The sequence below is a fragment of the Carica papaya genome, chromosome 9, assembly GCF_054855325.1.
Source record: "Carica papaya isolate Zhongbai chromosome 9, ASM5485532v1, whole genome shotgun sequence".
NCBI classification, from domain to species: domain Eukaryota; kingdom Viridiplantae; phylum Streptophyta; class Magnoliopsida; order Brassicales; family Caricaceae; genus Carica; species Carica papaya.
In genome coordinates, this window is record NC_142317.1 from 13,419,727 (window position 1) to 13,444,332 (window position 24,606).

The 24,606-nt window shown below is 37.4% G+C and overlaps 1 protein-coding gene across 3 annotated transcripts in view; it reads left to right on the forward strand.

Annotated features, from left to right (window-relative positions):
* The window catches only part of LOC110810130 (protease Do-like 9), a 54,351-nt gene extending 31,915 nt beyond the window's left edge, over positions 1–22,436 (forward strand). Inside the window, exons 6-10 of one of the 3 annotated variants that reach the window (XR_015816056.1) lie at positions 21,205–21,306; positions 21,488–21,538; positions 21,646–21,750; positions 21,830–21,986; positions 22,114–22,436. Coding sequence is in view for 2 of the 3 variants with exons in the window: in XM_088210624.1 (XP_088066750.1) it covers positions 21,205–21,306; positions 21,488–21,538; positions 21,646–21,750; positions 21,830–21,928 (357 nt within the window). In the remaining variant the exon portion in view is untranslated. Of the gene's footprint in view, positions 1–21,204; positions 21,307–21,487; positions 21,539–21,645; positions 21,751–21,829 lie in introns of all 3 variants that reach the window. The other 2 variants (XM_088210624.1, XM_088210625.1) reach the window with 2 other exon arrangements.
* Positions 22,437–24,606: the final 2,170 nt, after the last annotated feature.

The following is a 24,606-nucleotide window of genomic DNA, read 5'->3' on the forward strand; positions in this document are numbered from 1 at the left end:
AAGAAATGTTTGGCACCTAATTTCTCAAGTTAAAAGGTTGAGCATCTAATTGAACTTAATGAGAAACATTGAACATATATTTGTTTAAAATAAAAGTCCGGGTATTTAGTTGAACAAAATGGAAAAGTTTGAGCATCTGTAGGTGCATATAGCCATGTCTTGTATTATTTGGAAGGGCCTAAAATATAGGGGACAAATGTTCCATGTCAGACAATCACAATTCTTTTGCTTCTAAAACAGAACTCCAGAACATGACCACCTCTAGATAGAACGAAGATGGATGATAGAGTGGCAATGAGGAGCCTAATTGATAAGCTTAGCTGGCTTTAAAAGATGGTTGAAATCGGATGGTTCAAAAGTTAACAGAAACCTTGAATCTCCTATTAGGCAACTAAGTGGTAGAGAACTAAATTCCTTGGAAGATCTAAAGTTGGAAGTTTTGAGTAAAGGTGATATTGGAGATGCGAGGGTAGATGGCATAACAAGCCAGAGTATGTCGTTCTTTTTGGAGTGTAACGACTGGTAACCAAAATATGCCAGTTCTCCTCTTGTTGAATTTGTCATGCTTACTTCCTTGTTTCTTTGAGATCCATGTTTAGGACCTTGTTAGTTTGTCAAGCAAAGCATATTTTGTAGTTCAAGATTTCTCTAGTACATGAAGAAGCATTTAAATTTCTAATGTGCCATCAAAACTCAAGGATGGGTTTCATAATGTTGGATTGGGGATGGGGAGTGGATAATCCTAAATAAGGCGAAGAATTACCATATTAAGAAATATTATCAAAATAAAAATGTGTCTGTAATACTTTGTAGATGAGAAAAAATATCAAACTTATCTAGAAAATATTAAGAGTATGTTCGAGTTCATTTATTTTTTAGGAACATATTGGTTATAGAGCTTTTTGCGTTCTTTAACAGTCTATTAGATGATATTTAAAAAAAAAAATCTTACAGTATTTAGAAGTACGAGTTTGTAAGTTGTGTTAATTTATTTATGTGCTTGATAAAATGTAGCTTATAAGTTGTTCATTATATAAAAAAAATTGCAAGCTGAATATAGGAGTAAATTTTCTAATTGTTAATGATTATTTTTCTTTTTTACTTTCTTTTTTTAAAATAAAAAATATAAAGTGTATTAATTACATGCACCAAGAGAATACAAAAACCATGTATAAAAAGAATTTACATATCGGTTAGTATATCAATTAGTTCACCTAGGTTCTTTATGGAGTACAGATTTTTTTTCATTATCAACACTTCAAGGAACTGGAATCATCTCTGTCTAATTTTATCAATATTGCCCTTCATTTCCTCAAAAACTCATATTCCGTTACTTCTAGACCATCCAAAAAATAGTAGTGGAATAAGTCCCAAATACTTTTTCCGTCTCACTATAACCTTCATGCCCATAGTTCTTCCTTGAATGCGCCTGCCATGACCTACTTTTACCCAAAATCCCAAAAATTATAGACCATAAACTCTGGGCAATGGGGCATTGAAGAAAGATGTGATCACATGTTTCCTCTGCTCACTTACATAAACAATAGCAATTCACCATAATCTTCTCTCTTCTCATTAACTTATCAATAGTCAAAATGCTCCCATGCGTTGCTTCCCAAGTGAAAAATGTTGTCCTTGGAGGTGCTTTAAGTCTCCAAATTTGTGTAAACAGGAAGCTTCCTTCGTTTGTCTCTTCTTTAGTCAAGAATTTTTAAAAAGTCCTTATGCTAAATTGTTCTGTAGCACTAAGAGACCATATTGGTTGATCTTGGTCAGCACTAAACAATATTGAAGTCAAAACACTTAGCAATGATTCATATTCGTTTATCTCCAATTCATTAAGGTTATGCAATAGTTCCACATGTTCCTGTCTCCTACCTTCCCTTACTACAAACATCTCTTTGCCAAAAATGTCCATATGTCAATTAAAACTCTCTAAAAATCTCTCTTCTCTCTCATTAAAATAGATGTAACCCAAAACTCTTCCCTCTATCTTCACCCTGAGATCAAACTCCCCCTAATCTACAGCAAAGGGGTTCTTCCTAACTCGGGTCGCCGGGGAGGCTAGCCTACTCTCCTCAAACCCTAGTCGACTGTTGAAAGAGGGCATAGTCAAAATCTACAATGAAAAAGGGTTTGTCACTTCCTCCTATCCTCCCTCATCTTTCCTTCTTGATGTGGTATTGCTACAAGAAAACTTTACCTCTCCGATTGAGGAATCAGGGCTAGAATTAATTCCTATTCTCACACCCAATGATGACCCGACTCCTAACAAAATTGTGACAATGCCCATTCCAGTCAAAGTGGATGAAGCGCAGTTTTACTCTGCATGAGTTTTATAGAATATTGGCAATATTAGTTAGTTTCCTAGTATGACGTTTGACGGATTTGAAAATCAAGCCTTATCATTATTTTTTGAACTTGAAAAAAGAAATGGAGGTCTCTCATCCGACTCAACCCATAGTAGAAAGACTAAGAAAAACAGCAAGAGGGTGGAGTGAGAGAACTCAAGCGACTTTAATGTTTTGTTAATTATGAAGATGGGAAAATGAAGAACAATGGTACTGGGGTGGAGTCAAACTGTGAAATCCTAAATGCAAATTAAGGCATGAGGGTGGTAGATACAGAAATAGATGACGAGTGCATAATAGATAAATGTATGCAGCAGGACAAATAATTACAATCTTTTACAAAATAATAATAGAGATCCATATATAACTGAGGTAGAAACAAAATTAATTACAAGTCTCTACAAAAGATGGACTCATTAGAGTGCGAGACAATCATGCACTTATAAAAGATCATGGATCCACGGGATCCTCAAAAAGTTCAAGGGGTAAGTCAGTAATCATTTCTTTACTATCTTCCTCATCTGGGGGGAGAACATAGAAAAGAATGAGTTTCATGTATTCAGTAAAAAAAACAGTATTTAAATAATATCATAAGATTTCAACGATAATTAAAAGTATCATCATTTCTTCCCATCAAGAGTCATGTCAGGGTTTATTATTAATTATGAAATCGATTTAATTTAATAAAGAAAACGTCAAGTCAAAGTCATATCATGTCAATCAAATCAATCATGCTGAAAATAGAAAAAATTAAATAAATCATTATATGCGCTATTTTCATAGTATTTTTCGCACGAAATTGTTCTGACTTCCATTTATCGAGGACAATACGAATTCCCGACTGCTTATGTAGAATGACCAATTCATTTCATTTATATCAGCAATTTGCGGCTTGCCAAACTAACAGCATATTTACGGCTTATCAAATCATGTCACGATTTATGATCAGGGTCGTGCCAACTACAGTGGTCCTACATGTTAATTATGGTCACGGTCGTACTTCATTGACGGTCACCCCTACAATCATATCGCGTCACCACTTGTCAAAGGGTACGCCGTCATCTATATGGAATGGTTCTCTCACTTTTTTCAGACCATAGGAGAGAGAAATACAAACCTCTCAGAGATAAAAGTCAAACGAAACATTTTATGAATTACGCATGCTAATACCAATACATAATTCTCATGTCTATACATCATTTCATGCTCAATCATTTTTTTACTGTCTAATGCATCACATATCAATATTTATCTCAAGCACTAATTATTTAAATTACACATACAAATAATTAGTTTATATATATTCATAAAACATGCATTAACACGTAAAATTATTTTGTTTAAGCATATAATTTAACAATGGAACCATTTAATTTAAACTTTGTTAATTTTAATCTATAAATACTCTTTAAGATGTTTAAAAGTAAATACTAAATTTCTCATCGAAACTTTAGTCTTTCCTACGTCTTTTTCTTCTTCTCCTCCTCTCCCTCTCTCTCTAAAACTCTCATGATGGATGGAAGAATGAAGTGGAAGTGATGAGAAAATGGTGAGATGAGGGTCTCTATTTATAGAAAATGAGAACCATTAGATTTGCGCCAAGTGGTGAAATCTGGTGAAGAGAGAGAAAGTCAATGTGAAAAGATAAATGTGATGACTGACAGATATGACCGATAGATGGACAACTCGACGTTATGGTGATGCGAAAACCGGAGGCACGCCACCCAAACGACAACGACACTTCGCCCAAGTGGCGGTGGCTCATCACCCAAGCCAAAAACGAATGGCGCCGAAATGGTGGTGCGCACTGCCGGAGGCAATGCCCATTGCCCCAGTTTGCTGCGTGCGCAGGCTTACTGCTCGCAGGCCTACCGCGAGGATGGCGCGCGCGCAAACCACGCGAATGGGACGTGCTCACAGTGCGCACATCTTGTGTTGGTTGCGCGCGCACACACCCGGGTGGCGCACGGGCAGGATCTCTGCCACGGGATTTTTCACCCTTTTTCCTCCATTTTTTCCTAAAATCTTTTTATTTAATTAAAAAATATAATTTGCTTACGAAAAAAATAAAATAATTAATTTTAATAATTATTTAACAAAATAAAATATGAATTAAAATACAAAATATGAAATTCATCCGAAAATTTAAAATACGAAATATTAAGGAGTTTAAACGGTTTTAGGACCCGAATAAATAGGGGTTTACATTAAAAATTAAGCATGAAAATTTTCGAGGTGTTACATTCCTCTCACCTTAAAAAATTTGGTCTCCCATATTTGTCATGAATAGATCAGGAAACTTCTATCGCATTTCGCTCTCCAAGTCCCACGTCACCTCTTTCAGATTATGGTGTTGCCACTGCACCTTCATCATTGGAATCTTCTTGTTGCACAAAACTTTATCGGTCCAATCTAGGATTTCCGTGGGGATTTCCTCATATGTCATATTAACTTGAAGCTACATCTTCTGATGAGGAATGATGTGAGAAGGGTTAGGGTGGTACATTTTGGGCATGATGACATGGAAAACATCATGCAAACCCGCAAATTCTAGGGGCAGAGTAAGACGGTACGCCATGGGTCCACGTTCTACAATCTGAAAAAGTCCTACATTACAGGGGCTCAGCTTTCCTTTCTTACCGAACCGCATTTTTTTCTTGTAAGGAAAGATTTTAAGAAAAACTTGATTGCCAATAGCAAATTATAGGGGTCTTTTAGGATTGTCGGTGTATCTTTTCTAGTGATTCTGGGTGGTGGCTAAGTGCCTTCAAATGATAACAATTTTCTTGATAGTCTCATGGATGTAATCAGGTCTTAAATGACGCTGGTTCTCGACTTCATTCCAACAAATAGGAGAACAGCTGGGCCTATTGTACAAGGGCTTCATATAGAATCATGCCGATGCTAGAATGATAACGGTTATTATAAATAAATTCACGCAGGGGGAGATATTCCTACCAATTATTGCAAAAGTCGAGGATACAAGCGCACATGTCTTTCAGTGTCTGGTAATATGTTCAGACTAGCCATCGGTCTGCGGATGATAAGCAATGCTGAAATTCAATTCTGAACCGACTGCTTCTTAAAAGTTGTCCCATAAATAGGAGGTGAACTGAGGATCTTTGTCTGACATAATGGATGAGGGGACACTATGGAGTCGAACAATATCCTCGGCATACAGGCGGGCTAGTCTGCTGGTGGAATCTGTGGTTCTGATTGGTGAGAAATAGGCAGTCTTAGTCAACTTTTTAACGATGACCCATATTGCATTGCAATCGGAACAGGTCTTGCGCAGACCATTAACAAAGTCCATGGTCACGTGCTCCCACTTCCATTCCAGAATAGGGAGGCCTTGCAACAAACCGTCAGGTCTCTGATGTTCTATCTTAATTCGTTGGAAAATAAGGCATCGGGAGATTTAGTCGACAATGTCCTTCTTCATTGTAGGCCACCAATATTGACGTCTCAAGTCTCAATACGTCTTGGTACTACTGGGGTCGATGAACAGTTTCGAGGCATGGACAGCCTTAAGAACATTCGTCCTGGCAGCGACTGGGACCCAAATTCGATTTCGAAATCTGCACAATCCATCATCTGTGAGCCTAAAATCAAGAAATTCGTTAAAAGTAAACTTACTCAAATTTTTGTTTACGAGGTGTCGGTGGATTGAACTTCCCAAATCTTCATGAAAAGATCAGGCAAAACTCGGATGTGGGCGAGATAGGCAATATTGCCATAATGGTTAAGGTGAAGTTCCTACATAGCATCAACAAAGTGGACTCCTTCCGGTTTAGAGCATCTGCGATTACATTATCTCTACCGAGGTGATAGATGATCTTGCAGTCGTAGTCCTTCAGGAGTTCTATCCAACATCTCTGTCTCATGTTCAATTCCTTCTGCAAAAATATATATTTCAAACTTTTTTTATTAGTATAAATTTCAAATATCTCACCATACAAATAGTAACGCTATATTTTCAAGATGAAGATTATAGTCACCAACTCCAAGTTGTGAGTAGGATAGTTGCGTTCATGAGACTTCAATTGTCAGGATCCATAAGCAACTACCCGACTGTGTTGCATCAAAACACAACCCAATCCTACTTGAGATGCATTACAGTAAACTTGAAATCTTGCAGTATTTTCGGAGAGGATTAACACTGAAGTAGAGGTGAGACGATGCTTTCACTCAGCAAAACTTTCATCACATTCTTAATCTCATATGAAAGGTACACCTTTCCTGATGAGACGAGTCAACAAAACTGTAATTTTAGAAAATTTACCGATGAATTGCCGATAATAACCTACTAAACCAAGGAAACTACATATCTCAACGACATTTGTTGGCAGGTTCCAGTTTATCACTATTTCAATTTTGGATGGATTCACATTAACTCCTTCGCCTGAAATCACGTGGCCAAGGAAGGAGAATTGGTCCAACCAAAAATAGCACTTGCTAAATTTAGCATATAGCTGGGTTCGGCGAAGGGTTTCCAATACCTGAGACAAATGAACTGTGTGTTCTTCCGGTCTCTTATAATACACCAGGATGTCATCAATGAACACGATGACATACTGATCCAATGCATGCCGAAAAATCCTGTTCATAAGATTCATAAAAGCAGCAGGGGTATTAGTTAATCTAAAAGGCATAACCTTGAACTCGTACTGATCATATCGGCATCAGAAAATAGTTTTTGGAATATCTTCTTTTTTTATCCGCATTTGGTAGTACTCTGATTTGAAATCGATTTTCGAAAAGACCGTAGCACCTTACAACTAATCGAAGAGATTATCAATATAGGGTAAAAGATACTTTTTATCATTACACAATTGAGTTTCTTATAATCTATGCACAGTCAAAGAGAGCCATCCTTTTTCACAAATAACGTCGGGGCACCTCAATGGGAATGACTAGGGCAGATGAAGTTTTAGATAAGAAGTTCGGAAAGTGGTTTTCTAATTTTGTGAGCTCAGTATGACTCATGCGATAGGCAGGTTTTGAGATAGGTTTTGTTGCAAACAACAAATCAATAGAAAACTCTCTCCCGTGAGGAAGGCAGACCAGGTAGATCTTTCGAAAATATTTCAGAAAAGTTACAAAAAGTAGGAATGGTGTATACAACGGGATTAGCATCCGTATTCTTGTTTATTCAGAAGTTAGATAATAGTAAAACTAATTTATTATTTCATTTTTGGTGATCGTAAGGTTACAACTTTACTTTCACAGTCAATGATGCTCCTATATTTTTCTAACCAATCTATTTTTAAAATAACATCAAATCCTGAAAAATTGAAAAATATAAGATTTACTAATAATTCTACTCCTAAAATTTTTATTTTATAATTTTTATACATATAGTGATTTTTTAATAAACCCCTTGTTGGGAGTTTCTACTACTAACATTTCACCTAAGGGTTCAGGCTTAATATCTAATTTACAAGCAAATGTACAAAAAAAGAAAAAATGGATAACATCTGTATCAATCAGAGCTCTAGCAGAAGTATCATGGATAGAAAGCATACCCTGGATAAAGACAAAAGTGGTGATGACATCAGGTTCATCAAGATGGTACATGCGACCCTGGAGGACATCAATATAAAAACGATGAAGATTTTAGGAGAAAAAATAATAATTTTATTTTTGATCCTTAGATTGTCACACTTGGGGCATTTATACAATCCATATCCTATTGATAGAGAAACTTTTATTCGACTAAAATGAAATTCTAAATATGTGAGATTATTATTCTCATAAAATTCTAATTACATAATACTAACTAATTAAATAATAAACTAAAGTACTTAAATAATAAATTATGCTACTCAACCCCTCCTTAAGTTGGTGCAGGGATATCTCTCATGCCCAACTTGTATATCAAGTTCTAAAAAACCATCCTGCAGTTTGCTAGTGTCAATCATCTTCCTTATTCGAAGATTATGATTTTATTAGATTTGCTGTACACATAGTTGATGAAGAGTTAAATTGAGACAGAATATGCTTCAAGGTTTGAATCTCCTCATTCGAAAAGGCCCCAACTGATAGTGTGTCAGATGTTTCACTTGGCTCAACTAAATTTTCTTGAGCTCTCGTAAATCCACCATTCTTTCTCTCACGACCTCTAGGTTGCTTTCCATGCAACTTCTACCGAGATTTTTTATTGTGTTTTGGCTTGTCACAGTATCACACTTCTGTAGATCTTTGGATTGGTCAAACTGAACAACTAATGCAGTTTTCTCAACTGGTGTTATGTAAAGCCTAACATTTTTTCGACTTTCTTCTTACTAGATATTAGTATAAGTTTGTGCTAATGAAGGAAAATGATTCTTACCAAGTACCTAAATCTGTATTTGATCATATTCGGTGTTCAAACCAATTAAGAAATCATAAATTCGGTTTTGTATTATCAATTTCTAAAATTTGACATCTGCAAGACAATCTGCTTGAAAGTCTTGATAGTAATCTAATTTCGAGCATAATCCACTCAGTTCAAAAAAATATTATAAAATAATCATCTCTCTTTATTTTGTGTCATGAATTATATTCTGAAGTTCATAAATTTAGGTGTGATTACCCACTTGGAAATATGTATAAGATGTTGCGTTTTATATTTTTGCTGTAATATCGAGCAACAAATATGTTCGTGCAATATAGGGTTGTATGGAATTGATGAGTTAAAATATTACCAAAGAGTTTTCAGAATCTAATCTATTATATTCCAAATCATCTACATGTGGTTTCTTTATATCACCTGTAACGTACTCCTGCAATCCTTTAACGTTGATAAATAATAAAAAAAAATTTGATCAAGCAAGATAGTTAGTACCATCAAGTTTTATGGGATTAATTTGTAATGAGACGTTATGCGAATAGGGAACTATCACCTTTTTTGTTTCTGTCATTTTAGAATGCTAAAAACAAGAAGATAAATACCCAATAATGAAAAACAGACCCCTTAATTTGCACCAAAATAGCCAAAAGGGACAGAAAAATACTGAAATCAGATCTGTCTGGTTGTCCAGCTCGGCTCGGCTTGGCTCGAAAAGCGGTTTAACTCAAAAAAGCGGCTCGACACAAAAGAAACGACTTGGCTTAGCTGAAACTCAGCTCGGCTTGGTGCAAGCGGCTCGACTCAGGCTGAAATCGGCTCACCTCAACAGCTCATATTGGCTCAATGCAGCCGGCCAGAAAAACTCCCTGCACACAACTCTATGTGCAGCAAAAGGGGAAGATCGTGCCCAGCCGTAAGTAGCAGCCAGAGGCTCTATGCGATTGGAGTGAGGCAAAATCGCATGGCTCTGCGCTCGGTGACAGAAGAAGAAGTGTTGATCGGTTGGCTCTTTGTGCGTCTCTGCATGCGGTGGAGGAAGAAGCTGGGTCGATCAGCTCTTCGCGCATCTCTGCGCGCGGAGGAAGAAGGAAAGACCCGGTGTTGAGTGCAACGCGGCTCGGCCAAAGCTTCCTGTGCGCAGATGTGCGCGTCTCAGCCCGAAGCTTCCTGTGCACGTGCGGAAGAGGGAATTGCATCGCTTCCCCTCTTCCTCTGATCTGGATCTCATTCTATTCAGTCTGTTTCTGGTATCTTAGGGTTTAAAAAAGTCCTGAAATGAAAACCATAAAATAGATTTATTTGGCTCTGATACCATAAAGATTTTAGGAGAAAATAATAATTTTATTTATCACTTTAAGTTTGTTACACTTAGAGTATTTATATAATCAATATCTTATTAGTAGAAAAAATTTTGTTATACTAAATTTTTAATTATATGTGATTATTATTATCATAAAATCCTAATTACATAATACTAACTACTTAAATAATAAAATAAAATACTTAAATAATAAATTGTGCTACTCAATAAATGATTAATAGCATTTGGTGTCTGGAAGAAGCGGGATGGTCGTTTCTCCCAGCCAAGAGAGCTGCAGGTGGCATTCTGGTGATGTGGAATAAAAGCCTCGTTGTTGCAGAGATACTATGATTGGGGAAACAGCAGTTACCTATCTATTTGTTAACCACACTAACGGTGCTGAGTGGTTTTTTTTTGTGTATTAAAGAGCTTCAGAGTCTGAGAAAGCTGCCCTTTAGAAAGAACTATCTGAATGTCACTCGAAATGGGCCAATAAGGGGATTGTCGGTGGAGACTTCAACATGGTCCTTGGGCATGGGGAAAGGTCCGATGGCCATTTGTCTGCTTCTTGTGCCAATGAGTTTCAATCATACTTGGACAAGTTTGATCTGGTTGACTTACCTTTGAAGGGTGGAAAATGGACTTGGAGTAATAAAAGAGAAAAACCCTCATTCTCCATAATCAACCAATTCCTCATTTCTAGTGACCTTGTTTTGAAGCTTTCGGGTCTAAATCAAAAGGTATTCTATAGACCCATTTCTAATCATTTCCCTATTTTATTAGATTCGAATGGGATTCAATGGGGTCCTTCCTCATTCAGAATTGATAACAAGTGGTTCAAAAACAGTAAATTTAGAGAAATGATCGCATATGTATGGAACTCTACCTTCTGTAATGGTACTGTGAGTTTCATAATCGCTACAAAACTCTCTAGGCTGAAAAATGAAATTAAATCTTGGACCAAAAAAGTTGGTCGAGCAGAGGAAAGCAGGATTAATGACCTAATGGCTGAACTAGATATTTTTGATAACATTGAGGGTGCTGCTGGTCTTTCTATGCTGACAGGCAGAGGAGAAACAGTCTGAAACTGGAACTAGCCGATAAACTTCATCTTGAAGCCATTTCATGGAAACGTGTTAGAGAAAAATGGATCAAAGAGGTAGATAAGAACACCAAATATTTCCACTGCCTCGCCAACCATAGAAGGAAAATTAACTTTGTGCCAGAACTCCTCATTGATGGCAACAAAATCGAAGGAAATGATGTTATGAGAGAAGGGGCCAGATCGCCTTTTCTGAATTTATTCAGTGAAGACTTCCCAGTAAGGCCTCTTATCAATAACCTGCAATTTGACAGGCTTGACAACGCTGCCAACTCCATTATAGAAGCAGAGTTCACGGAGAGTGAAATTCTGGAATGCCCTAGGGACTGTGATGGTGACAAATCTCTCGGTCCAAACGGTTTTAATGTGAAATTTTCCAAGAGTTCTGGGATATTGTGAAAGGGGACACTATGGAATTCTTTGGCTATTTCTTCAGAAATACATCTTTTGTAAGATCGATTAACTCAACATTCATTGTTCTGATTCCGAAAAGAAAGAATGCAATCAATATTAAAGACTTCCACCCAATTAGTTTAGTGGGCAGTCTCTATAAGCTCCGTTCCAAGGTGCTTGCCAATAGACTTTCTAAAGTTCTTTGCCGGATCATTGGACACAACCAGCAAACGTTTGTGCATGGTAGACAGATCACAGATGCCATTCTAATTGCTAATGAACTTGTAGATGAAGTCATTAGTAATAAGAGTAACGATCTGCTATGCAAGCTTGACATGGAGAAAGCGTTTGATCATGTATCTTGGAATTTTATTGACCACATGCTTGATAATTTGGGTTTTGGGTAGAAATGGCGGAGTTGAATGAAAATGTATATTACTTCCTCAAGTTTTGCCGTCATGATAAATGGATATGAAGATATTACAACGACCTTAATAGCCTTTGGAAGGACATCATCAACAGTAAATGATTTTGTAATTATCGTTTTGAACATATTACTATGGAGAAATATCCCTATAGTAAGAGTATGTGGAAAAGTATTATGCTCAGTTCTAAATATGTCCTGCACAATTCTAAATGGATAGTGGGCAAAGGCAATATGGTTCGCTTTTGGTAGGATATATGGCATGATAAGGAACAATTTCAGAAGTGTTTCCCCCTTATTTACGCCATACCGAAAGATAAAAATACAGTTATCAAGGACGTTTATGGGGACACTTATCCCTTCACTTGGGACATGGTTGTGACTAGAAATTTGCAGGACTGGGAGTTGCAGGAATACGAGAATCTCCTCCAACTTTTGTCCAGTATTAATCTAACTCTAATGATAATTGCCTCAGCTGGACCCTGAATAAAAACAGTGAATTCTCAATCAAGTCCTATAGATTTTTGGAGGTGACCATGGCGGAGGACCGGGTTAGTTCCCTTCCAAAATGATTTGGAAATCAAGTGCCCCTCCCATAATTTTTTTTCTGCCTAGGAAGCAGTCAAGGGGAGAATTCTCACTCTCGACAATCTTACGAAGAGAGGTCTGAGCTTGGCTAACATATGCTCTGTGTATGCAGAACAGTGAGACTTGCAATTACTTGCTTTTTTGGTGCCCGATTTCCTTTAAGCTTTGGTCTATGATATATAACCTCTGGGCATCCATTGGGTTATTGCCAGGTCTGTTAAGGATGAACTTTTGGCTTGGGAAGTGATTAGAACGAAATATAAAAGTCATAGAATAGATGGCTACATTCTTTTGGTTCTACATTCTTGGCCGTAACTTGGATAGTTTGGAGGATTTTGGATCTATTGTAAATATTATTACAGATCTGTAAATTCTTCTCTTTCTCTTGTACATGAGTTACGCCCCCTTGGTGCCCTTACATTAATACATGTTACTTTTATTTTTTTTAAAAAAAAACTCTCTCCATCCATCCAAATATCACACTAGAAATTGACTATTTCCTCATCTTTCACTCTCCACCTTAAGGTACTCTTAAAATTGCTTCTTCCCTGCATGAATCCTATCCCATTCGGCCTCAGCAATCCTCTTGAATACCTACCTCTATCTGTTGTGTCAAACTTCACCTCGATAACTCTCCTCCATAAAATACCTCTTTCCTTCAAAATCTCCATATCCGCTTTCCCTGAAGAGCAAGGTTCATCTTAAAGATTGATCTTATTCCTAAACTGCCCTGATGTACTGGTTTTTTAATCGAGTCCCAGATGACCAAATGATATTTCTTTTCTTGTAGTGAATCACCCCATGTAAATTTGCTCTATATTGTCTCTAATTTCTTGACAATACTCTTCGGAATAGATATTATTTTGCTTTTTTACATGGTAAAACTAGCATATTTTTAGAAACTTATGATTTTTTAGACATAAAAATCACTCCCCAACAACTATCTAAATTTTAAATTTTTATTGTTAACTAAATGTGTAAAACAATTTAGATCTCTGTTAGAGAATTTTTAAGTTCATCTTGACTAAAAGATAAGCTAAGCCAAACATGTTGGCCTAGGTAGATTGGGTAAGTGACTATGAGTGATTTTGTTTGTGAGCGATTGTGCTCGTCAAGTTTGTGAGCGACTGTGCTCTGTAGTCGTCAAATTGTGAGCAGGTGAGCAAAAGTTGCAATGGCCAAGAATAGTTGGATGGGCGTAGGTCGCACAAATTTGTGCGCAAACATCATTCCTCTCTAAATGATGGTTAGATTATTCATCAATGACGGGACATTTTTGGCTACAAAGAACAAAACCTTCGACGTCGTTTGCAAGAAGAAGTAAGTGGAAGGCATGAGATTGTGTGTGAATGGGGGGAGTTTAGAGTTTCAGTATCATTCTAGGCAGATGAAGTGGATTGGTTTCTCAATACTTTTCAAGATTTTTACTAGAGGAAAGGAGGAAGGTTCTAGGACTGGAAGAAGAAGGTAAGAGGAAGCAATTTGTGGGTGGCTCTGGGCAGGAATAAAAGTAGACGGATTTAGTAGTAACAGAGGAGGAGAGGACAGTTAGGAAAATATTCATATTGGAAGGGGCAAAGGCCAGTGGATGGTGGAGGATGATGGTCATAATGTTTGAAGTAATGGGAAGGAAATGTGAGCCGCTGGATGAGGTTAGGGCGAGCACACCGACTATGAAAAAGACAAAGAAGAGGCTAGAGGAGGGGTACAAAGGTTCATATAAGTTGCTCTGCCATCTCAACTGTTGATCGGAGATAAGAGTGTACTTGAAAATGAAGGGGTAGAGTTTTATTGGTGCAGTGAAAGGGAGCTTAGGCCAAGTGTTTGGTTAAGGAAGATAAGATCTGCTATGGAGATGGGTCGGGTGAAATTCAAATTCAGAACAAGGTCAATCAAAATGTGGAGGGGGAGTGCTGTTTTGGTGAAGCCCAAAATGTAGAGAGAAAATGGCATTTGGTCATCATTTTGACAGTGGAGGACCTAGTGTAAAGAGGTCGAATGGGCTAATGGGAAGAAAAGGTTCATGACCTGAGAGGGATAAAAAGGTGGAACATGTCGAATTGGGCTGTCAGGGCAAGATTGTGGGTCATGGGTTAAAGTGGGTATAGAGAGTCGTGACTTGAAGGAAAGGAAGAAACCTGCAACTGAGAGCAGGGGAGACCAGCTTCCTTGTTATCGACGGTGGAGAAGTGGGTTCTTTTGGATTCTGAGGGCGAAAAGAAGAAAAGAGGACAAGGGGAAACCAGGGGCGAGTTGGAGGGAGTGTCTTTGGGCAACGAGGAAGAAAGAGAAGAGGATGTTTCTATGGTGGACTACAAAGTGGTCAGGGATGAGCAGGAGGAACAAACCTGACTCTTGGCATTTGTTTTGATGGAAGAGAAGGAGATAGAAGGTATACAGGGAAGAGGAGAAAAAGAAGCAACACAAAGGAGGGAGATGTCAACAATGGAGGAGTATGGAGAGAGAATGGGGACCTGATTGAAAAAGAAAGTTGTAGATGAGTTCTCCATAATATCCAACGAATTAGCAGCATGCTAGGGGTTTCTTTCAATGGTCTTGAGGAGTGGACTCTTTAAGGAAATGGAGAAAAGAATGAAGAAGGTGAGAGAAGAGAGATTAAAAACAAAAGGGAAGAATAAACAGGGGGTGGAGGGATTCAGGGAATTGAAGAGATTACAATCTAGTACTAATATTACAACTCGAGGAAATGAGGTAAGAAGGAAAGGGGGATCATGGGAGAGACTTAATCATGTTTGGTCAACTCATTTTCTTAAAATATTAAGGGCTTAAATGATCATAAGAAGAGATAAGTGATTAAGGGATGTATATGTAGATGAAAACCGAATGTGATGTGCTTGGTGGAAATGAAAAAAAAAAATATTCCATATCCGATCGAATCATCCGGAGCTTGTGGAAGACAAAAGAGGTAGAGTGGAAAACATTACCAGTTAAATGAGCATCTGGAGGGATTCTAGTTTTATGGAAAGAGAGGTCTCTCAAATGTGAGGAGGTAATTTTGGGAAAGTGTTCTTAATCATGTCTGTTCGAAGACCATAAAAGTGGTAGGAAATGGGTGATAGGGGTCTATAGCAGAGTGGAAGGGCAGGAGAGAAGTTCACTTTGGAAAGATCTGAATGACTGTAAACATAAATGATTTGGGCGGAGACTTTAATATGGTGTTGAACAGATTTGAAAGGTTCATTGAATGCTTTTTAAGGATTTGTGCTGAAGAATTCAAGAAAACTCTTGATAGACTTGATAAATGGATTTATCTCTCATTGGAGGTAAATGGACTTGCTCTAACCAGAGACTGAATCTAGCATGTTCACTGATTGACAGGCTCTTAGTAGCGGTTTCTTGTCAACTTCGAGCAATGGGTATAAGCCTGAAGTTTCTGCGGCACCTATACCAATTGTTTCGAAGCCGAGGTGATCAAGTGGGGTCCCTATCATTCAAAGTTGAGGACAAATGGTTGAAGGATAATGTTTTCTATGATAAGATTGGTGACTGGTGGAAAGGATCTACTGTAAATGGTAATGCCAGCTTTAGAATTGCTTACAAATTGAAGGCTGTGAAAGCCGCAATCAAATTATGGTGCAAGGAGGAGGAGCAATGCGATGGTATATAAATGCAGTCTTTATTAGAGGACATCGAGACAATTGATGGAAACGAGGGTGATGATGTTTTGTTAACTAAAGATTTGGCCTGCAGTGAGTGATTGAAGTTTGATTGGTGAGTAGATTGCAAATGGAGGAGAGTTCTTGGAGACAAAAATTGAGAGTCAGGTGGATCAAGGAGGGGGATAGAATTACTAAGTTTTTTTCACAGTGTGACAAATTACCATAGAAGGATCATCTATGTGGAGGAGCTGGATATCGATGGCGGGATCATGCAGGGCAATGAGGGGTTGAGACAAAGTGTTAGGCAATTTTTCTATAAGTTGTATAGGCAGGAGTTCAGTCGAAGACTGAAGTTGGATGGTATTAATTGCAGAACCTTGGATGAAATGAGTTGTGTCTTACTCGAAAGAGAATTTACCAAACAGGAAGATTCGAGGGACTTACGCACTATAATAAAGATAAAGCCTCTAGATCTGCCGGCTCTAATATGGATTTTATACAAAAAAATTTGGCATGTTATAAAAGAGGACATTTAGAAGTGTGTAAGAAATTGCATGATGCATGATCTATTGTTAAATCTTTAAATTCCTCTGTTTTGGTTTGCATTATTATCATGGAAGAGGCTGTTAACATCAAAGATTTCAAACATATTAGCCTTGTTGGGAGCATCTACAAGCTTATAGCACGGTATTAGCCATAAGGATGGTCAAGGTGATGAATAAAATGGTCGGTGAATATCAACATGCTTCTGCAGAAGGTGTATACAGGTGGCACCCTTTTGGTGTCGGTTATTAATGAAACTTTTTGCACTTGGAATTTCGAAAATATGCTTTCAGGGAAGGTATGCAAATTATGAATGTGTCTCTGGTATCTAATAAGGTGGCTGATGTGCTGTTATTTCGAATAGAGAGGAGGTCCTCTGCAAACTTGACATAGAGAAAGCCTATGATCACGTCAATGGAGATTTATTGACTACATGTTGAAGATAATGAGCTTTGTAGATGGATGGTGCAAGTGGATTAACTCCTGTATTATTATAATTTGTTTTGTGGTCATGGTGAATGGGGCCCATTTTTGTTTTCAAGGCCTCCAGTGGTCTTACATTAGAGGAGTCCATTATCTCTAGTATTTTTTATTGTTGTTATGGAAGCATTGAACAAATGGAGGAAATTACTCATTTATTTTTTGTTGATGACACCTTAGTGTTTTGTGAACTAGATGAAGTAGCGCTACTCAATCTTAGATGTGTCTTATTGTGCTTGCAAGCGATCTCTGATCTCAATACTAATTTGACTAAGTTTGAATTGGTGAGGTTGGATGATGGGAATGATGCTACTAGATTGGCAAATATCTTGTGTTACAAAATTGTAGAGTTGGCGATAAAAAAGACAGGCTTATCATTGGGGCTAATTATAAAATCGTGAGGACTCGGGACCTCATCATAACAAGATTTAAGAGGAGGTCAAGATTTAAGAGGAGGTTAGCAGAATGGAATAGAAATTTCCTTTTTACAAGTGGGTGACTTGTACTAATTTGTAGCACATTGGCTAATATTCCCATTTACTACATGTCTTTTTTGAGAATTATAGTGAGTGTTGCTAAGAGATTGGAATCTATTCAATACAGGTTTCTATAGGGTAACTCTAAGGATAAAAAGAGATATTATTTGGTGGCATGGGATGATATTTTAAAAGCAAGGCAACAAGGTGAGCTGGAGTTGAGCTCTTTTATGGATATGAACTGGGTGCTCCAGGGTGAGTGGCTTTAGCAGTTCATGAATGAAAATGACATTCTTTAGCAGAGGGTAATTGATGCGAAGTTTGGTACTGCAGATAGAGAATTGTACTCCAGAATTTCGTCAAGACCATATGGGAATGAGATACAGAAAATAATTTGTATGTGGATGGATAAATTTCAAGAATGCATCAAGTGGAGGGTTGGCAGTTGAGAAAGAATCAGTTTCTGGATAGATCTTTGGTTCAGAGGTGGAGCACTTAGAGATCAGTTTCCCCAAATTTTCTCTATTGCAAAATACAAAGACATCACAGTATGTGAGTCATTTAGAAACATTGAGAGGCTAGAGAATGACATGTTGAGTTGATGAAAAATCTCAATGATTAGGAGATTAATGAGTATGAGTCCCTTCTCAAGTCAATATCTAAAATCTATCTGAATGGGAGTAATGATCAACCAGTTTGGAGTCTCAAGGTTGCCGGTACATAAACAGTTTAGTCTTTCTAGAACTATTTGGTTAAGAACGCTTCAACTGAGATAAGCTTTCTGTACCAGCAAATTTGCAAGGTGAGTGCTCCTCTAGAATCGTTTTTTTTGCTTGGGAGGTAGGAAGGGGATATATCCTCACTATTGACAAGTTAATGAAAAGATGAAAGATTATGGTGAAGGACTGTTTTCTATGTAGGAGGGTAGAGGAGTCTTGTAATCATATCTTGCTATGGTGCCTATTGGTGTTTAAGTTATGGATCGTGGTGTATGGGCTCTAAGGGATCAGTTGGGTAATGGCTAATAATGTAAAGGATGAGATTTGGAAGTGTATTAATGGTGGAAAAAAGGAGTCTCATTTCCTTTTCTATTTTTTAAGTTGTGGAAAGAAAGAAATAAGAGAATTTCTAAAGGGGTGGAAGTCAATTTCGATAGAGTTAGAGATAGATGGTTCTAGATCTTGGGTCTTTTGCTCATGTGTCATTCATTGTACTTTATGGAGGGTTTTGGAAATTTTGCTGATATCTTATTTGACTTATAAATAATTTTATACATGGGTTGACACCTTCTTGGTACTTGTAATTAATGATACACACTGTACTTTTTATTTTTTTTTTAAATGTTTATCTAGGCAGATTTCTTATTTGCTGGTTTTCTACCTTCTTTCTCCTAGATAATTTTTTCTTGTTAAAAAAAGAATTGTTTAAGAAATTTGTTCAATTTCTTGTCTAGCTTTGTTTCTTATAAGAATATCTAGTTAATTAGGTAACATTATTTTCCTCTTGTGGTTTAATTCTAGGTGCCTATCAAACAGGGACTTTTGGCATAATATTAGGCAGAGTTTGGAGTTGATTATTGAGATGTGAAAGTGCAATTTTTATGTCTTGTTTGATTTATCATTAGTTTTTTGTGAAGATGAACAGTCTGGTATTATTTGAGTTCACTGGGAACCATGTACATTCTGTGAAAACATATGTTTGATATAGCTTTTCTCTTTTCTCGTTTCTTTATCTTTGGAGTTTGGAGATGATAAACTTTTTGATGGGGCAGTGGTCGTATTTGTTGAATCATGATTTGTTAATGTTTTGAAATTTGCGGAGCAAATTAAATTGCAAGGTTAGGAGCAAATTTTGTGAATAAATTTCTGTGCTGTGTATGTATTTACCAATAAAAAGTACTTAAAGATTTTTCTCTCAAATAAAGACTTAAAAATAAATGTTTTATGAAATTTTAAATTATATAACAGTAATATTGTAGATAGTAAAAAACTACTTGTCTTTAAAGAAAATCACGTAAATATGTATCATAATTTTTTTAGAAAAAAGTAGATATGTGTGATAATCTTTCACGAAAGTATTTGTTTTTAAAAACACATCATCCTCAAAGCCCTTCCCTTGGACATAAATCTTTTTTCTAAAATAACTAAGGTTCTATGGGTTATATGATCCTCAAATTTGTTAATTATGACTTCTGAATAAATGAAAAAAAAGGTTATATAAATATTTGTTAAGACTAGTATCCATGAATTATTCAATTATCAAATAATCATCCATGTGACAGTCATCATTAATGACCTCTTTCTTCATACACAGCCATCTTCGTTTTCTCTTCTCCATTTGCATCATCATCCCCTTCGTCATAAGTATCTTCAACAATAATTGGATTTAAGACAATTTATTTTAGATTTGCTTTAATTATAATTGAGTGAATAGTATGATTCAATTTAAATCCTGTGTTTCATTATCAAATCACAATTTTCAACAAATTGCAATTCACTCGTACAATTTGATTGTTTTGATACTAAATTGAGTTGTATGATTCAAATTGTGAATGGTACGATCCTAATAATAATGATGTTGATTCAATAGTGTACTCAATTTGTAATTTGGGTTGATTGCTATTGCACAACGTTGTAGTATATTAGCTTCTTTCATCCTGAATTTAGACTTAAAAGTGCTCAACTTTAGAGGGTTGGAGGAATCATGAGAGGGATAAGAGATCTTCTTTACGATTAAAAAGAACCACCATTTTGGATGGTTGCAAGGGAGGAGTCGTGGAAACTTGTCTATGACTGGCTGAACCATCTTTTAGGATCTTAACCAACCAATTCTTAGTGGAATGATTGGTATGTTCTTTCCTCTATAAGGGGTTGTGGATTCAAATCGAGTTGTAGTCTTGTACATGTCATTATTTGGATATTATTTCTATTTGATTGACGAATGTGTATCACTCAAGAAAAAAAAGAATTTTTAGTATCTCAAGACTCTTTTCTGATGTTGAACCAACAGGAAGGCCAATCCTTTTTTATTAATTGGTGTGTCCTGAGCTTTATCTCTAGTCATGAATTTTTTAATTCAATATGGTACCTCTCAAACATGTTCCTTCTTGAAATTGTGATCGTTGAAATTTTTTTCTTACATGCAAGTCTTTAACTCCTGGAATGATTTTTGAGTTGAATTGCAGCTGAAGTTTACTATCCCTGAATATTACTTAATTGGCGCCACTTTTCAAACAGTCATCTTCACATTTTCTAAGTTGTCCAGTGTAGTCAAGACTAATGCTAATTTTAACTCAATATTTATTTTAAACTTCATTTAACGCCCCTCGCCTTCTTTTTAAGAAAAAAAACAGAAAGACATCAGTATAAGAAAATGCCTTTTGTTACTTATTAGATATATTCCAAAGATATTATTCAAGCTCACACTTCTCTGGACAAGATGTTATTTTTCAAGTGTCAATCACAAGTAGCCTTGCAAGAGAAGAAGTGTCTTAGAGTGTCACCGGCAGTTTGTTATTAAGTCACTAAGAATAGGAGTTTTATGTCTTTCTTTCCGAGAGGTTTCTGCTGTCTGAATGCTTTTCTCATATCTTGCAGTACGGAAAGGATTATGAATATGAAGCCCCTGTCAAGCTTTTGGACAAACTCTTGCATTCATTGCCACAATCACCAGATGAGCAACTTGTGGTAGTATCTCAGGTGTTTTCTCTCTCTCTTCCCCCCGGCCTCCCCCCCCCCCCTTCCCCCCCCCTCCCCCCCCCCCCCCCCCAACAACCCTCCCTTTCTCCTCTCTTTCTGTCCTCCATGACCTCTTAGTTTGTATGATAGAGAGATCATATTGATCAATTCTGACAAACATTTCCCCTGGAAAATATGGAAGGTTCTTGTAGCCGATATTAACATTGGGTATGAGGATATTGTTAACACCCAGGTAAAAAATGGCAGTCATTTTCAGTGGTTTGTTCTCATAGGCTGCTTTACTTTTCTGGTAATAGCTAAATTTCCATTTATAAGCACCTTTAATGGCATGTTTTCCAGGTTATAGCTTTTAATGGTAAGCCTGTGAAGAATCTGATGAGCTTGGCTGCAATGGTGGAAAGCTGCAAAGATGAATTTTTGAAATTCGATCTAGACTATGATCAGGTTTCTCTCTCTCTCTCTCTACATCAAAACATGTACTTGTAATGGTGGTTTTCTCTAAGTTAGCATTTTTGTCGTGCAGATAGTGGTTCTCAGGACGGAGATTGCAAAGGCAGCTACTTTAGATATTCTCTCAACTCACTGCATACCATCTGCACTATCAGATGATCTCAAAGTCTAAAATGGAATTGGTGATGAATCTAAAAGTCCAAAATGGAATTGGTGATGACTAAGTACTGGTATTATCTTACCGTAGCCTGTCTTCTACTTGTTTTTCATTCCTCTATGATATTAAATCCTGCACAGTGGATATAGTAGCTGTAGCAATACCTATATTTTTACCGCTTCTTAGATGTTATCCTACAGAGTAACAGTGCTGGGAGTTGCGGGTTGTCTAGAGCATATGATTAGTTTACTCATCTCTTGGGATTGATAGCTCTATTTTCTTTTTGAGTTTGCCCCAAATGGAGGAATGGATGCAGATTGTAAATGGAATAGTTATTGTTGGGATTTTTTCTTCAGTATGGATTTTTGGAGAAAGGTTCACTGTCATAGTTTTTTCCTTTAAAAGCTCTCCCATGTGTTTTGGGAAATGAACGCAAATTTTAGTACGAATATATGTTGTCTTGACTCTATACCATTAAAAACAAATACAAAGTATAATAACAAATTTTTTAGATTTATAAGTATCCTTTTAAGCTTATCTCCTAAGTGGTTGTTTTTTCTGTACGTGTCTGCTGCCATTTTTGCCCACTAAGTTGTGTTTTCTTTTTTTTCTGCAAAATTCAATTATTTTATTTCATAATTGATATTAAAGAATATCTGGTTTGAAATATAATTACTGTTTTATGAGTGATCCTCTTGCCCTTTTTTTCTTGAAATGCAAAGGGAAGTGCTTCATTGTCACAAAGGTTGGAAGGATGAACTTTTATGTGCAAAAAAAGAGGGAAAAAAAAAAGAGACATTGTGCTATTGATGCAACAAGTCAAGGAAATGGAAGAATAAGACATCATTCCATTTCTGGTTCAGAAAATGAGTAATATCTTTTTTACTCTTTGAGTTGAGCGAACTGTTTGAAGTTATGAACTGGACAAGGCCAAAGTATTCTTGAGGAACTGTCTTAACTTTTCTTTGTTTTGTGCTTTCCTTTCAGGTCAAAGATTGCTGCTGACTATGAGAACATCTGATAATAATTAATTTGGGTATTACGTTCAAAGATATATATATGTATGTATTATGTTCTAGTTGAAAATGATAATGATACATCTCCACTGCGGAGATCTCGGAGGAGACCAGTTCCCAACCCACGATTTAGAGAAGTCTGAGAAAATGCGACAACCATCACCACCGAACAATCTGTCATATTCTAACGCACCTGCACACGACCCACCTCACCCCACTCCGCACACGCACACGATCTACATTCACTCCACTACTTCAGTTGTACTGATATCTCTTTTTCAGCTTTTCCTCTCACTTGTAATTGTAGGCTTCAGCTGCCTATAAATCCAGCCACAGTTTAGCAAGAAGGCAAGCAGTAAAATTCAGAACTTGTGGTTTACTTTGCACCCTAAGCAGAGAACAATTTTCATTCTTTCTTATTGTTTTGATTGGGACTGCATTAGTGGTATCAGAGCAGAGTTAATGTCAACCAACAAAGAGAGGATTGAAAACTTGGAGACTAGTTTCGGCAATATACAAGATCAGCTGAGCCGAATGGAGTTAGGCACAGCCAACAAACTCCACCAATTGGAGGACGCTATTCGACGATTGACTGACACTCTCATATAGAATCAAGAACGATCCAACAGCCACCATACGAACCACTCACTTCTTGCACGAACAAACAAAGAAGACTACCCCGAGAGAACCGAAGGGAGCCGACCATCGTTCTATTCCCGCATGGCGAAGCTCTACTTCCCCACCTTCTCGGGCGATGATCCGACGGAATGGTTGAGCAGAGTTGAGCAACTCTTCAACTTCTAAAATACAAAAGAAGAGCATAAGGTTTCTCTAGCATCTTTCCACCTAGAAGGAGAGGCAAACCGATGGTGGATCTGGTTGAAGAAGGCGTATGGAGAAGAGGGGAGAACTGTGACCTGGACCGGATTCGTTGAGGAAATTTGGGTCTGGTTTGGACCGACCGAAGGGGAAGATTTTGATGAAGCCCTCCCACACATAAAACAAACAAGGCCACTAAGAGACTATCAAGGGGAATTTGAGAGGTTGGGAAACAGGGTACAGGGCTGGACCCAACTCGTTGAAGGAGGCCATTAGCCTAGCCTACATGGAAGAAAAGCAACGGTGGTCGTCAACGAAATTGGTTCGGGTGTAACCCGATATCCAACCTGTTTGGCAACCCTTCTTCCTCGATGCAGCAAACCCTAGCCCCTGATAGCACACAGCTGAAATGGCTTTCCTAGGGCGAAATGCAATGTTGACGCACCCAAGGCCTCTACTTTCACTGTGATGAGAGATTTACAGCGAGCCATAAATGCTGTTGATCTCAGCTGTTAAGTCTGGAAGCGAATGATGAAGAAGATGAAGTAAAGCAAGAAGAAGACACACCTAAAATCTCCATCCATGCCCTCACTAGATGGCCGACAGCACGCACCATGCGAGTCACTGCTACCATCAGAGGCCACGAAGTGACAGTCCTCATCAACAGCGGCTCCACTCACAATTTCATCAGTGAGTGGGTAGTCGATTTGCTCTGCCTCCAGCAAAACCAACCTCCTTTCTCTATCAAGGTTGCAGATGGCCGACCCCTCTGATGTCAAGGACGATTCGAGGACATCTCGATCATGATCTAAGGTACCTCCTTTACACTTCATCTATATGCTTTGCCTCTCACCGGTT